We start from the raw sequence: 13432 nt of genomic DNA, 5'->3' as shown, positions 1-13432 counted from the left end.
AAAGGGTGATGATTAAGGGACACCAGCTGCGAATAATAGCCTTTATCTTTTGTTGGCCTTCAGAGTGAAGGGGAGGCAGGTTTCTAAAGGCCAAAAACGGGCAGTTAAAAGAGGGGCCTCAGTGTGTCTATCTATGGCTTCACTGGAGCTGGCTGGCGCTGAAATATTCGTCACCGAGTCATTTCAGCATAACATGATATTGCAGATTGGAAGGGACAGACTAGCAGTTTGACAGTCTTGCTTGTCATTACAAGGCCTTTCATTGTAAAAACAAGAATAACATCTTGGTTGAGCCTTTGAAATATGGAAGTGTAAACACCTATACTGAAGCAAACATAATCATTCAACCCCGCTATTTTTGTCTGTTTAAAAAATTGCAGTGTTTACATTTTGGTTTGGCACAGGGATGAAAGACAGAGGTTAGTGTTTTTTATTGCACTTATGTTGGCTTCAGCATAATCCCTTTCTAGTCTACACAACTCTCACTCTTTCTCTCGCTCTCTCTCTCAACACCGAACTTAAAATACTTTATTTATGGGTATGATTAATGACCCCCATTATTCACAGCTGACCCGCCTGTGGTAATGTGTTCCCAGTGGCAATGAAGGTTTGCAGTTTCAGCTGCAGTTTCTTTATGTCTATATTCCAAGACAGTGAACTCTCACTTAAGCCTGATTTAAGGTTCATTCCCACCGGATGCGATAATGATAACGATATGTGGGCGTTAATATCAATTATGAAGGCTTTATCGTTGTGGTGTGGACGCTGCCATCCACTTCACGATATTTTTTATCGTTATCGCCCAATGGGAAAGGGCCTCTACACTTAAGGTGTGCGCAGGTGTGTTTGAGCTTGTATGGCTTTCTTTTGTCGCATTACACTCTGACTTTACTGTGCTTTGATTTGAGATGTCTCTATTCTACTGTATAAGGCTAATGTTCTATTCCAATCAGATGGTCAGTAAAGAATCAAGGAGGGAGTTAAATGATTTAAATAAGTACATCACTATTTATTTTAGCAAATCTTGGCCAGAATTTGGCACACAACATAACAACATTTCATAGAAATGACAAAGCATGAACAAAACATGACCAATATGACCAATAAAGTACAAAGTGTAACATGAATAAATAAAATAGAAAGTAAATACAATTTACATTAAATATTTGGTGAAACATTAATTTACAATACAACATGAAGAGACATCACAGAAAACTCCCAAGAACCATTGCATAGTCGCAAAAAACGGACTAGATGCGGAATGGTCTGCTACATTATTGTACACTCTACTGTACTGTACAGTGAACAGTGTGCCACAAGGCACTTGATCAGTATGCTTGGATAGGCTTTTAAGTTTTTGATTCCGACTGCATGCTGGACAAAAATGGAAATTTGAAATTGGAATCACAACTAATACTGGGATGGAGGATTTTTACAAATTAATCATTTCAGCAAAGCAATGTCATTGGTTGTGAAGTTCCATTGATGGTCTTTTGGTATAGGCTATGAAGAAAGACACAGTAAAGTGATAGACTAGACACCCTTTTTATGATCATGTCTCCTCACTCTCCTGAGATGATCACTGAAGATCCATTTCAGTCCACAAGGGTCAATTCCTCTCTATTAAAGTCAATTGAACTCCCAGTATTGGGTCTGACTTTTTCCCCTATTTTTTCCTCCTATTTCCAACGGAGAGCAGAGCACCCAAGTCCGGTGGCAGGTGGACTTTTCCCACTGTCGCAGAGCCCGTTTGCCGGCCTTACGCGCAACATCGGATGCCTTTCTGAGGGACCACTGCACAGAACGTGGCTCAGTTATGGCAGATGTACAGAGAGGAGGTTCCTCTCCATTTGGCAAGGTGTGCAGATGATCTGTCTCGTTTTTCTAGGAGGCTGTGCTCTCTCCCTCCCAGGCTCGTGCCCTGTGGTGCTGCCTCACCCTCCACTTCTCCAGCAGCAGGCGAGTCTTCAAAGCGGCCCCGACTGCTACAGCTGACGTTGCCCTCTTATCACTGCTGTTCGCCCTGTAGAGAAGCAAGAGGAAAGGAGAGACAATCAGCATTCTCAAATTCAAAACACTGATCGGCCCCTGATTGTGTTAGAGAGAAAGCTAAGCTGGGTGGACATGCTGTCAGTCATTCGATTTCGACAGAACCCAAGGTGTGCTATAGGTATCATGTCCAGTGCAGTTTTAACATGATACGGCAATGTGGAGTTTATGTTTCCATTTATTAATGTGTCAGAAATAGCAGACACTTGGCACCGTAACCTGGTAGTGGGTTTCATTTCAAGACATGATGATACATGACAGCAGTTGTGCCAGTGAAGGGCTCAACTACCCCACATCAATTTGACACCTCTGTGAGGGAAAGTGATACAATTTACTTTTGGGAAATTCCATAAAATCCCAGCACTTTACAGTGTCTCCAAATATTTTCTCATGATGATTTATAATTCTTTGCTTGAGGGATGCAATACCTAAATGCGCTAGTGACATCTTGCATGCTCCTCATACACGTACAAAAATTATGCCTCTGAGATGTTTTGTCCCGCAAAAGACCTGTACCACCTTGAAGTTATAATTATCGTGTACATTTATTTTGCAAATACACTTGTGGTATTTGCCACCACCACTCTGAGCGGGTTGTCTTACCTTTTAATCCTACTCGTCTTGCCTGCCAGCGTGTGTTTGCACTGCTTCTCAGCACAGCCATCGCCCTCGGCTGAGAGGATCACCTTGTCTGTCGACGTATCATACCTGTGCACAAGACAAGAACATAATTAGAATGGTGTAAAATTTCAATTAATTTCCCCATGTTTTCAAAATATTTAGGAGATTTCTAAATATTTAGGAGATATGGTTACAAAACTAGTTTCAACATGTCTTGTATGAATTGAGAAAAAAGGCACCCCAATTTAAACAAGCCCAGAAGCTTTCTTGTGGTCGTTTTCATCAGTGAACTGTAGGCTACTGTCCTGTCCCCTACATGCAAACTTCTAATAAAGTAGCCTATTCAATAAATCAAATATTGTAGCATAATAATCAGATAAAAGTGAGCATGCAACTAAAGATAGATTGGATTATTATATTATCAGTTAAACTGAACACAACAATGCTTTGCCCTGGCTTTGCAGTGGCTCGAACAGTCTTTAGAAGGGTTAAGACAAGTTGGAACTACAATAAAGTGCGATCTGCTATAAGTGCCATTACATAAGCGTAGTGCTCCTACCTGAGGCGATTTTCCATCTGACAGAAGTTTGCACAAGTGTTGTCATTTTCACTGGCGCACTTGCAGCGCGGCGGGTCCTTCTTGGTGACCGCGGTGCTCACAGCGCGCCTCTTCCTTGGAGCGCTACCCAGACCATAGGACACAATGCGTCTGTGGGGAAAAATGCGAAATTAGTATCATTTTGAGTCGAAATTGTGCGCACAACGTCCAACCATAACTAGCTTGTAGAAATAGGTAGCCTAATGACTTGTTCTTCACTCACTCTGGCGTGTTGACCCATATGATGTCCAGGTGGCAGAAGTAGACGCACTCCTTGTCGAGGAACGTGGCGCAAGAGCATCGTTTGGTCCTCGCATGGTGCACTGGAGTGACCGCGCTGGAGGAGGCAGTGGGCGTCTCACCAGCAGGAGCTGATAGGACTGTATATACAAATACAAATGATTTAATGAATCATTCATTTAAAAAAAAGATTTACAAATGTACTAATACAAAATGACTAATTCGCCATTGCTAAATTTGTTTATATAGTTATAGTTATAGTTTGTTTATATAGATATTTAATGTAGCCTACCCAGAATATGATTTAATGAAACCTACCCAAATGTAGGCTACTCAAAACGTGCAGGTTAAAACAACGATTTCTTAATTATGTGGTCTTAGTATAATGTGTATTAAGCTATTTCGTAGAGACAGTGTAGAATAAAAAAAATAAAAAAAAATAAAGAAAGTTATAGAACTTACCTATGTGCAAAATCCCAGAGTACATCACTGACAACATGGAAAATAAAATGCGTAAATCCATTTTCCTTTTAAAATCAGTCGCTCCCACAAACAAGATATTGATCAAGAAAGGGAATAATCCGTGTGTTGATCCCTTGCAAAAGTTCTAAAAACCCCAGCAAAAATTGCATGCCTCTGGAGCGTCCTTTGAGATGTAACTAAAGCAAAGACATCACCCTCAGCTCAGAAGTCTTTCTGACAGTGTGCGGCCCCACATGTGCAACCCTTGACTTTATACAAGTGCTTAACCACGTCCCCTCCTCCTCTCCAGTCGCGTGTATAAAGTTCTGGCCTTTGGCTTGTTCGCAGACAATGCTGTTTGTTAATAGTCACTGATAAGCAACGTGCAAGCCAAGATAAGAACTTTGAAATTCCTCGGTTCCGAGTGAGGGATGGGGCAGACGCGGGGAGGCTGTGACCTGTGCCAAGTTCTTATTGGACTCCCCAGACGAGCAGTTGCACCGTTCGTACAGCAGATGGCAGGCGAGTAACAACTATACCAAGCGGTTTCATAATGATGGGGTCCTTACTTGCATTTGGAAACAGTGGTGGAAAAGGTAGGCCTACTCAGGTTTTTTACTTAAGTAAAAAGTATCAATACATGCAATGTAGAAGTACTCTGTTACAAGTAAATGTCTGGAATTCAAAATGTACTGGAGTAAAAGCACAAAAGTATTGGCATCATAATGTAGGCCTACTTATAAGTAAAAGTACTCATTATAAAGAATGTCTTATACATGTTTTCAAATGTATAAAAATATATTGAAAATAGCAGATCTACAAGCTCTTGTACTCAAGTAAAGTACAAGTACCTCAAAATTGTACTTATGTACAGTAGGCTATACTAAATGTACTTAGTTACTTTACACCACTGGAAATACCAGGGGGAAAAACTATTCTGCTGGGCGTTTGGCCATGTTGATTTCTTAATTTCCACTTTTAATGGTAACTAACTACCAGATATATTTCCATTTAACCATTAAGACTGATGGATTGCAGCAAATTATGATATTTGTACAGCAGTAGGCCTATAATCTGCATCAAAAGTGCACTAGACGGTGGCGCAGTGGTTAGCGATTCGCCTCACAGCTACTGTAGAAGGTCCTGGGTTCGATTCCGCTGTGGGTGCTGGGGGCGTGTTTCTCCCTCCGCGTCATCAGCGCCCACACCCTAGGTGGGGTCGGCGATAGGGCCTTTCTGTGTGGAGTTTGCATGTTCTCCCTGTGTCTCCTAGGGTTGATACCCTCACAAAAACATGCAGTAATCCTGGTCTCAATAATGCCTCCCCCTGGCCAGCCGGGGCGCTTGATGGAGGGGAAAAGAACTGGTTGGAATAACGTGTTCCTTCCACGCGCTACGTCCATCCCGAAATCCCCCCGTCAGGTGAAAAGAAACAACTTGGACTACTCATGCATTGAAGGAAGCATGAGGTCAGTCCGTTGTCTCCCCAGGCACGGCAGAGAGAGAGCAGAGCCCAGGATTACATAGGCAATTGGCACTGGGTGAAAATGGGTTGCAAAATCGTGGGATAAAAATTATATATATAAAAAAAAAAAAGTGCACTAGACTCCTGAATGAGTAAATCCAGACTGCAGTAGACCTGTATATCTCATTCTCGTCCTCAAAAGTAGGTTACAGTACAGCACCATGACAGCTTACCTAGTATAATCATATTTTTGCCTGGTAACATTGTTGCTTCAGTAATAGGTCTTCATTTCACAGGCAACAGATAATTAAGGCATATTTGAGTAAGTATGTAACTCATACATCATGTTCAATTACCAAATTACTGGCTACACAAGTCATTGTCAGCCAAATACTTTCCCAAAAGCCCTCTTTATCTTTCAACAACAGTTTTAGTAACACCATGGAAGGTGTATGTAGGCCTATTCAAGAGATGCTGTGCTGTAGGTAATGGTGGAAAGTTTGTGTGTGTGTGTGTGTGTGTGTGTGTGTGTGTGTGTGTGTGTGTGTGTGTGTGTGTGTGTGTGTGTGTGTGTGTGTGTGTGTGTGTGTGTGTGTGTGTGTGTGTGTGTGTGTGTGTTCGCGTGTGTGCTGTGCCTTCTGAAAGTGGAACAATCCAGTTGTGGAAGGTAACTAAGTACATTTACTCTAGTACTGCTCCTCTAGCAGTTTTAGGTCATTATTTCTACTTCTACTTGTACTACACTTCAGAGACAAATATTGCACTTTGTACTCCACTACAATGATTTGACAGCTTAGTTACATTGCAGATTTAGATTATTATTACACATTAAACACTTATTAAGTTCTATTTTATAATTTTGGTTATTGGTAAATAGTCAATACGCTTACCTCATATATGAGCCTGTAGATTATGGAAATCCTTTACATAGGCTATTTTATAAATAGCTTTTTTTAAATTGTGAAATGGGACATTATGCACAATGAGTTCTATTAGTAGACTTATGAATGATATACTGTACCATTACTAGGCCTACTTGTAAGAGCATTTATACATCGTGCTATTGCTACTTTTACTTAAGTAAAACATTGGAGTACTTTGTCCAGCTGTGTGTGTGTGTGTGTGTGTGTGTGTGTGTGTGTGTGTGTGTGTGTGTGTGTGTGTGTGTGTGTGTGTGTGTGTGTGTGTGTGCGCGCGCGCGTGTGTGCGTGTGTGCTTGCGTGTCTAAAGTGGAAAAATCTTAGGTAAAGCATCCTGACATCGTTCTGTGGACCCTAATCAGAGACTGGTGTTAAGAGTTTCCACTGGACAGGGGAACAAACTGTGCTCAAGGCAGCAGCATAAGAGAACATATCTGGTGTCTCTCTCTCTCTCTCTTTTCTCCATTCAGCAAAGCAACAAGCTACAGAATTCAGTCGTTTCCTCTTCACAAAATAGTTTATGATAAGGTTTGTGTCATGATTTGGCCCTTTGCAGCTATGCATAAGAGACAGTTGTTACATGTGCAAGCATGTTTTGGAATTCTGGGCCCAACGACAATATACTGCAGGGGTCTTCAACAGGGGGTCCGGGACCCCTAGGGGGTCCCCATAGTTACTACAGGGGGTCCTCCAAATCTTTGTGTGATAGAAACTTTTTTCTCCTTTTTTATATTAACCACTTGAACCCTAGCATCCATATTCTGAGAACTTTGGCCAAAAATAGCAGGAGTTGTGAGCTTGTAGATCGGCTATTTTCGGCAAAGAGGTTTGGTGTAGAGAGTAAGAGTACTAAGAAGACTAAGTACAGAGTGAAAGGTCAAGTTTATGAAGTAGGCCTACTAACAATTCAAGTTGTTATATATATGAAAACACACATTGACATGAATCCAAAATACACTGATGATTGTGCTGTAAGGATTAAAACTATATGCAATCTATGAAAAGGTTGTGGGGGGGGGTCCCTGCTTCATCTCCCTCTCAACTAAGGGGTCCTTGGCCTGAAAACGTTGAAGACCCCTGATATACTGCAAAAATATAACAAATAGCATGGCACGCAATTTAGGCTTATTTGTTGACTATTTATTAGACTATAGGAATAAGGAATGTTTACAAATGTTACCTTGATGCAGAGGCTGCTTGGTGGATTATTTACTTGATCAAAATTACAGCTTCTGCAGTAACAGGCAGTGACCTCTAGATGCCTCTGTTGGCTCACCATAGTGCCTTGCAGGGTTTCAGCACCAAGAAGGGAAGACAGACACTGCTGCGCCCCAAGAGAGATAAGAGGAGTATAAAGTTATCCACTAAAGTGGTGTAATGAGGAGGTTTTCATTTTAATGCTCTTGGAGGAAAGCCACTGTAGCTTCCCTCTTTGAGTGGTGTGGTAAGTTTCCTTCACAGAAACCTGTTGTCTTCCCGCATCCACGCAGAGCTGAGCTCCCTTATTAAATGAAACCCTTTGTTTCCCAATTGAAATCAGAATGAGGTTCCCTCATTGAGAAATAAATAGCTATGGCCAGTAGTCACTCAAATGAATGTTGGGTTCAGTCATTGAGGCACAGATAGGACAAAGTCCTCTAAGAACTCCTCATAGTGACTCTTCTATGTAATATGGCATCATCATGACAATAATATTTAAGACTAGTATAACTTTAGGTTAGGTGCATTTATTTCTTTTATTGGCCAATTTTGACTTAATTAAGCTTTCTTATTGTTTTGCTTAGAGGTTTATATGATTTGATATACAGTCAGAGACATACAAACTTTTATCTGGGGAGGGGATTGGGATGAAACCTGTAATACATCCAGAGAATATGGCTGGAACTTGGGAGAAAAAATACATTATCTTATGCATTATAAGAATTCTTCTGACTATATTTGGTTATAAAACACCAGGAATTTGTGTTGTTAGTGGGCCAGTGGTTTCTGGCTGGTGTACTAGCGCAATTACTGGTAATTGAGTCAATCATGGAGACAGCCGTTTAGTGAAATAGTTCAGGACAGGGTCCATCCCACAGTTGAAATTCCATTCACTTTCACTGTTGCTTTAACAAAAAGCTAAATTTTGGGAGTGGCATTATTTCAGAGGATATCTGGACACATGTCCAGATTCTACGGGGCCACAGACTCCAAGTAAATAATCTACAGTATACTTTAAATGTATGGCTTGGCAATGTAGCAATGTGTAATAGACAAGAAACAGTACTTGTTACATTTATTTTGAAATGTAAGAACATATCAGGCCAGTCTCAACAGCTGACCATCATATTACAAAATGCTTATATCCCAAGGATATAGAAAAGTGCACCATTTATACTTGATTGTCTCAATACTTAAGCCACTCTATGTATTTAGTAGCTTTAATTTGTCTGTGTTTATCAATTATTTTCTGATTGTCTCCGACATTAGTTACCTGAATCAAAATACATAAACTATGCCAATACTTGGCACAGTTGGACATGACAACAGCTTAAGGCCAAATTCAAATTCAAATTCAGATTGAACGTGTGTGGTGTTTCAAATTAAAACACAGACTCTGCTTAAATGTAAACAAAGATTTTACTGATACAGTTCATAATATTGATACCGCAATGTAAAGCTACCATATTGCACATACCTATGGACTTATGAATCATTATGGGCACTAGATGGAATATAATAAATAGGTGAACACAACATCTGTACACAGAAACATTGCCCCAAGATCCATAGAAATGTACATTTACCAGTACAACATTTATTTTTCAATATATTTACGACAAATTTTGCAAAATAAAACTGATATCCGTTTTCCCCACTCCAACTTCCATCTTTTGAACACAAATAACTACTGAATTCATAAGGAATTATGTACAGGTTCCTAAACAAGAAACTCCAAAAAGGCACAAGTGTCTATACAACATGTACAAAAAAAGAAATTGTCTCGAGCTGACGTGAAAGTAAAAATAAAACGATTGGTCATCATAATAAACATAGTCATTATATGATTGCACATACAATATGAATGTCAGATTCTGTGCTTTGAAAGGCGATTTGCAAAGAGACAAACCCCTGAAGAAGTGTTTTTCAGTCTTACAAAGTGACAAGCATTACAAAAAGAGAACGAAGAAGAGCTTTCCAATTGGGGCCTTTTCATGTCGCGATGACAAGTCTGTCTTCATCATCGCTGGATGCCTCATTGTCATCGTCAGTAACCTGCTGCCTGGAGAGCACCGCTGGCCTTGGAGGGGCATGGTCATAGGCGCCCCTGGCTAGTAACTGGTTGTCCGCTCCACTGTCGGGAGCTGATGATTGATGCTGTGGTGTTTTACCCTTTGCCTCCTTCTCCACTGTCTGTGGTAGCTGCGGAGTTCGACTTCCTATGCTGTGCCTAGCGCCCGCCCATGTCACTTGTGAAGTGGTGCTGACTGTTGGAGGGGCTGTTGTCGAGTTGGAGGAGTCGCTCCACGAAACTCCCGGCCCAGTTTGCCAAGACCGGGCCGTTGGGGCTGCTGGGGCGTCTGGACTACCCTGCCTTTCCGAGGGCGCAGGGAGAGGACTGATGGAAGGAATGAGAGCAGGCAGGGCAATATTGACGATCTGCAGACCGGGGATGTGTGTTTGGGCGACGGTACTGCTCTGGGAAGTAGGGCTTGCAGCCAGGACTTGCAGGCCCAGGGTGGCATTGAGGGTGAGCCCCTGCTGGGGCAGCAGCTGTGTGTTGGTCAGCCCCATAAGGTTGAGCGTCTCCAGACCCATCGGCTGTAGAGTCTGAGCCTGCAGACCGGTGACCTGCCCCAGGGGGAAGCAGGGCAAAACGCTGCTGATGGGTTCCTGGACCACCAGCGGCCGCATGGGGGAGCTCTCAGGCTGGGGTGTCGTGTAGAGCGCTGGCAGTGGACTAGTATTCCTGTGGATGACACTGACTGCGGGGATGGTGAGCTGCACAGGGCCCGCCTGTAGGGGTACGAAGGTGGAGTAAGCTGCCAGGCCAGCAGGTACCAGCTGGATCCCTCCTACTGGGACCATGCTGTATGGGGAGCGAGCAGGCTGCTGGGAGTGCAGGGGCAGGTGGCTGAACAGGTGGGTCTGGACCCCTGGTGCAGGTGCGTGGATTGGGCCCTGGGCAGGAAAGTGCATGGCGCCTTGAGGGGCATAGGAAGAGGTCTGAGTGCTGCGGTCTACTGGGACGCCGGACTCACTCGTTGGCACAGTTGGCGCGGCCTGGGAACCATCCTGGAATAGAAGTTCAAAATAATAAACATTTCGTTAAATAAAGTGAAATGACATGAGGACACTTGACAGATGCAATGCAGAGATGGCCTGTCGATATTTTTTATAACTATTCACCTTTGCAGAACAATCACAAGAGCTGTGCAGAAGTGTCTTGCATGCATGAATCAAGGCAAGGGGTATGGACAGGAGAAAAAATGAAGGGTGACAGACAGGGAGGGGCGTAGAGAGAGACAGTGGGAATGCATGGGTCTCACCTGGCTGAGCTTGGAGCCCTTGCCCGGCGCTGGGGGACTAGGGGGCACATCAAAATCAGGATAGTCGATAGACATCTGCCTGCACGGCGACACAGGACTCATCATGTGCACCGACTCTGTGTCTGACGCGAAGGGATCCGAGGTCGGGGGAAGGGTCGGGGGGTTGTTGGGGAGGAGACCAGGACTGGAGCAGGACGCTAAGGAAGGCATCTCCCTGCTCGCGGACACGGGGCTCATCATCGGGACAGACTCCGTGTCTGAAGTGTGGGAGTCATGATTCCGAGGCTGGGACACAGGGAGGGGAGCTGAGCTGATGGACATCTGGGCTAGCAGGGCACTAGGAGGGACCTCGGCCTGGTGGGAGGGGAAGTGCAGGGGGCTTGCTGACACAGAGGGATTAGTGGACAGGCCCGACTCTGCCTGACTGTCTTCCTCTTCCTCCTCGTTATCGTCGTTGTCCTCGTCATCGGGGCCCTCAGAGTCCTCGCCATCAGAATCAGGACGGTCCGTGCTGCCCACCTGACTGCGGTCTCCTGCAATTGCCAGGTAGAAAGAAGGAATGCTGTCTCAGTATTGCAAAGAGGACATTAGTCATCCGAGCTAATGCATTAAAGATAAGCTAATAAGCAGTGTTTTTACCACTTTCATTCATTAAATTCACCACTGAAGAATACCAGCGCCATAGCGGTGGTGTTTCACACCTTAGACCAGTATAAAGTCCCTAAAGCTTCATCACAGGCAGAGAGAGAAAAACAAACATGCTCTTGGAGAGTTGAACTACGGAACGCTTTCAGGCAGCTTCTCTCTCTCTCTCTCACTCTCTTTTTTCTTCTAAAATTAGACGCAGCAATTTCCTCTCTAAATGCTGTGCATGCCGCCCACATGCGCTCAGAGTTAACAGGGGAAGAAGATGCATTTAGAATTTGTAATTAGACTGTGGCACTGCTATTGATCAGCACAGCTACAGAGCGCACGCAGGGACAATCCGCATCATACATTAGCACAAGCCATTATGAGGGGAACTATTTAAAGAAGGGCTTTCCTTTTGCTTGATTCCATTGGATAATGGGGTGGACACAGATTGTTTGCAGTTTGATCTGATAACATGTTGAGCGAAACAAATAAACATTGTTCTACTGGTAATTTGACTTTGAATCGACAGAAAATAATGAAGAATGTAATAAAGCTTCCCTTGTTTTGGCCATGGCAAGCTAAATTACACAGTATAAAATGTGTATGGCTTTGCAACACACAATGGCCCCTGTGTATTTCCCAGCAGTTCATAGCCGAACAGGGAAACACTGTACCTGAGTCCTCGGTGTCGTGATCGTCTAGGAGACCCTCAGGAATGCCCATCTCCATGCATTTCTTACTGTGGGCCTTGGACTTCATGTGTTTGGTCAGATTTCCTGCAACCAGAGAGAGGAGATGTTTCAGGGTGGGTGGAGGTTGAACAAAAGCCTGGTGGGAGTTTACATAAAAGAACTCTGCTTTGGGATAGGATGCATGTAACAGGTGACTAACAGAAGACATTTTTAAAAGAACGTGGGTTGCTCTGACACTGCAGTGGCGCGTGGGTAGGTGAGTTTGAGAACGAATGGTGAATCATCCTCTATCGGTACTAGAAGCTATTCTATTAAAAATTGCCTGGTTATTTATTTCAATGAACATCTAAAAACCCAAAATTCGAATCTCGTGTATTACAGCATTTTACACAGTTGTATGCTAAACCATTAGTAGAAAAAGGGGAAAAATTATATAAAAGTTGAGAATCAATTCTAGTTAATACTAATTCGGAAGAGTACATTTCTATTAACAAGCAGCTCTAGTCTATGTTGATGTTCAAATGCATTTTAAATAGCGCAATCTATAACTTTTACATTGTAGTGCATGTATTGTTTGTTTCGACTCTTTACCAACGGTGCAAAAGCACATGGATTGGGCACCCCTTTATGAAAGTAATAAAACGGGAGGCTATTCAAGACTGCAGTAAGCAAACTCGCACTAAGCTCTAACCTTTAGTCTTGAAGGAAAAGTTGCAGTGGGTGCAGTGATATGGCCGGACATCAGAGTGCGTGCGGATGTGTTTGCGTAGCATGCTTGGTTTCTTGCAGCGAATCCCACACTCCTCACAGATGTATTTACCACGGCCACGGCCACGCACATACACATATTCCTCGTTAGATTTGTATCTGTGGGGTTGATGACAGAACCATTAGTGTTAAACATTTGCTCTACCATCCCCACCATAAACATAATTTTGCATTTCAAATAAATAGACAACTTGACAACTACTTTATGTCAGTATGTCAGTGATTATGTAATTATAAGACTTGGATCCATTCCATACCCTCCATCAAATATTTTGACACGCCTTGGTTCTGTTTTGGATAGATCCTTGTCCGACTCACTGCTGGGCTGTGTCTCGGGCTGCCCTTTGATTTTGCTTTCAGCTATTACAGATTTCTGTGTTATTAGCAACTGCAGAGTGAAGAAAACAATGTATTATAATTACATCATATCAGCAGATTGTTATCATGAAATCATC

General features: G+C 43.0%; 2 protein-coding genes across 2 annotated transcripts in view; both read right to left on the bottom strand.

Moving 5' to 3' along the window:
- Positions 1–1474: 1474 nt before the first annotated feature.
- On the bottom strand, positions 1475–3995 carry edn1 (endothelin 1; the record flags this gene model as incomplete). The annotated part of the gene is made up of 5 exons (XM_080735373.1): positions 1475–2023; positions 2653–2757; positions 3230–3379; positions 3492–3648; positions 3971–3995. The coding sequence occupies 5 exons, from the start codon at positions 3993–3995 to the stop codon at positions 1885–1887; spliced, it is 576 nt and encodes a 191-aa protein (XP_080591499.1). The 3' UTR covers positions 1475–1884.
- A 4875-nt stretch (positions 3996–8870) lies between these two features.
- The window catches only part of hivep1 (HIVEP zinc finger 1), a 54092-nt gene continuing 49530 nt past the window's right edge, over positions 8871–13432 (bottom strand). The window contains exons 5-9 of the mRNA XM_080734881.1: positions 13235–13365; positions 12901–13076; positions 12192–12293; positions 10885–11417; positions 8871–10630 (exon numbers count right to left, since the gene is read on the bottom strand). Coding sequence (XP_080591007.1) covers positions 9548–10630; positions 10885–11417; positions 12192–12293; positions 12901–13076; positions 13235–13365 — 2025 coding nt within the window. The 3' untranslated portion in view covers positions 8871–9547. The remainder of the gene's footprint in view (positions 10631–10884; positions 11418–12191; positions 12294–12900; positions 13077–13234; positions 13366–13432) is intronic.

The sequence above is a fragment of the Nannobrachium achirus genome (genome assembly GCF_963921795.1).
Source record: "Nannobrachium achirus genome assembly, chromosome: 10".
Taxonomy (NCBI): domain Eukaryota; kingdom Metazoa; phylum Chordata; class Actinopteri; order Myctophiformes; family Myctophidae; genus Nannobrachium; species Nannobrachium achirus.
This window is presented reverse-complemented; position numbering and strand designations above follow the sequence as displayed.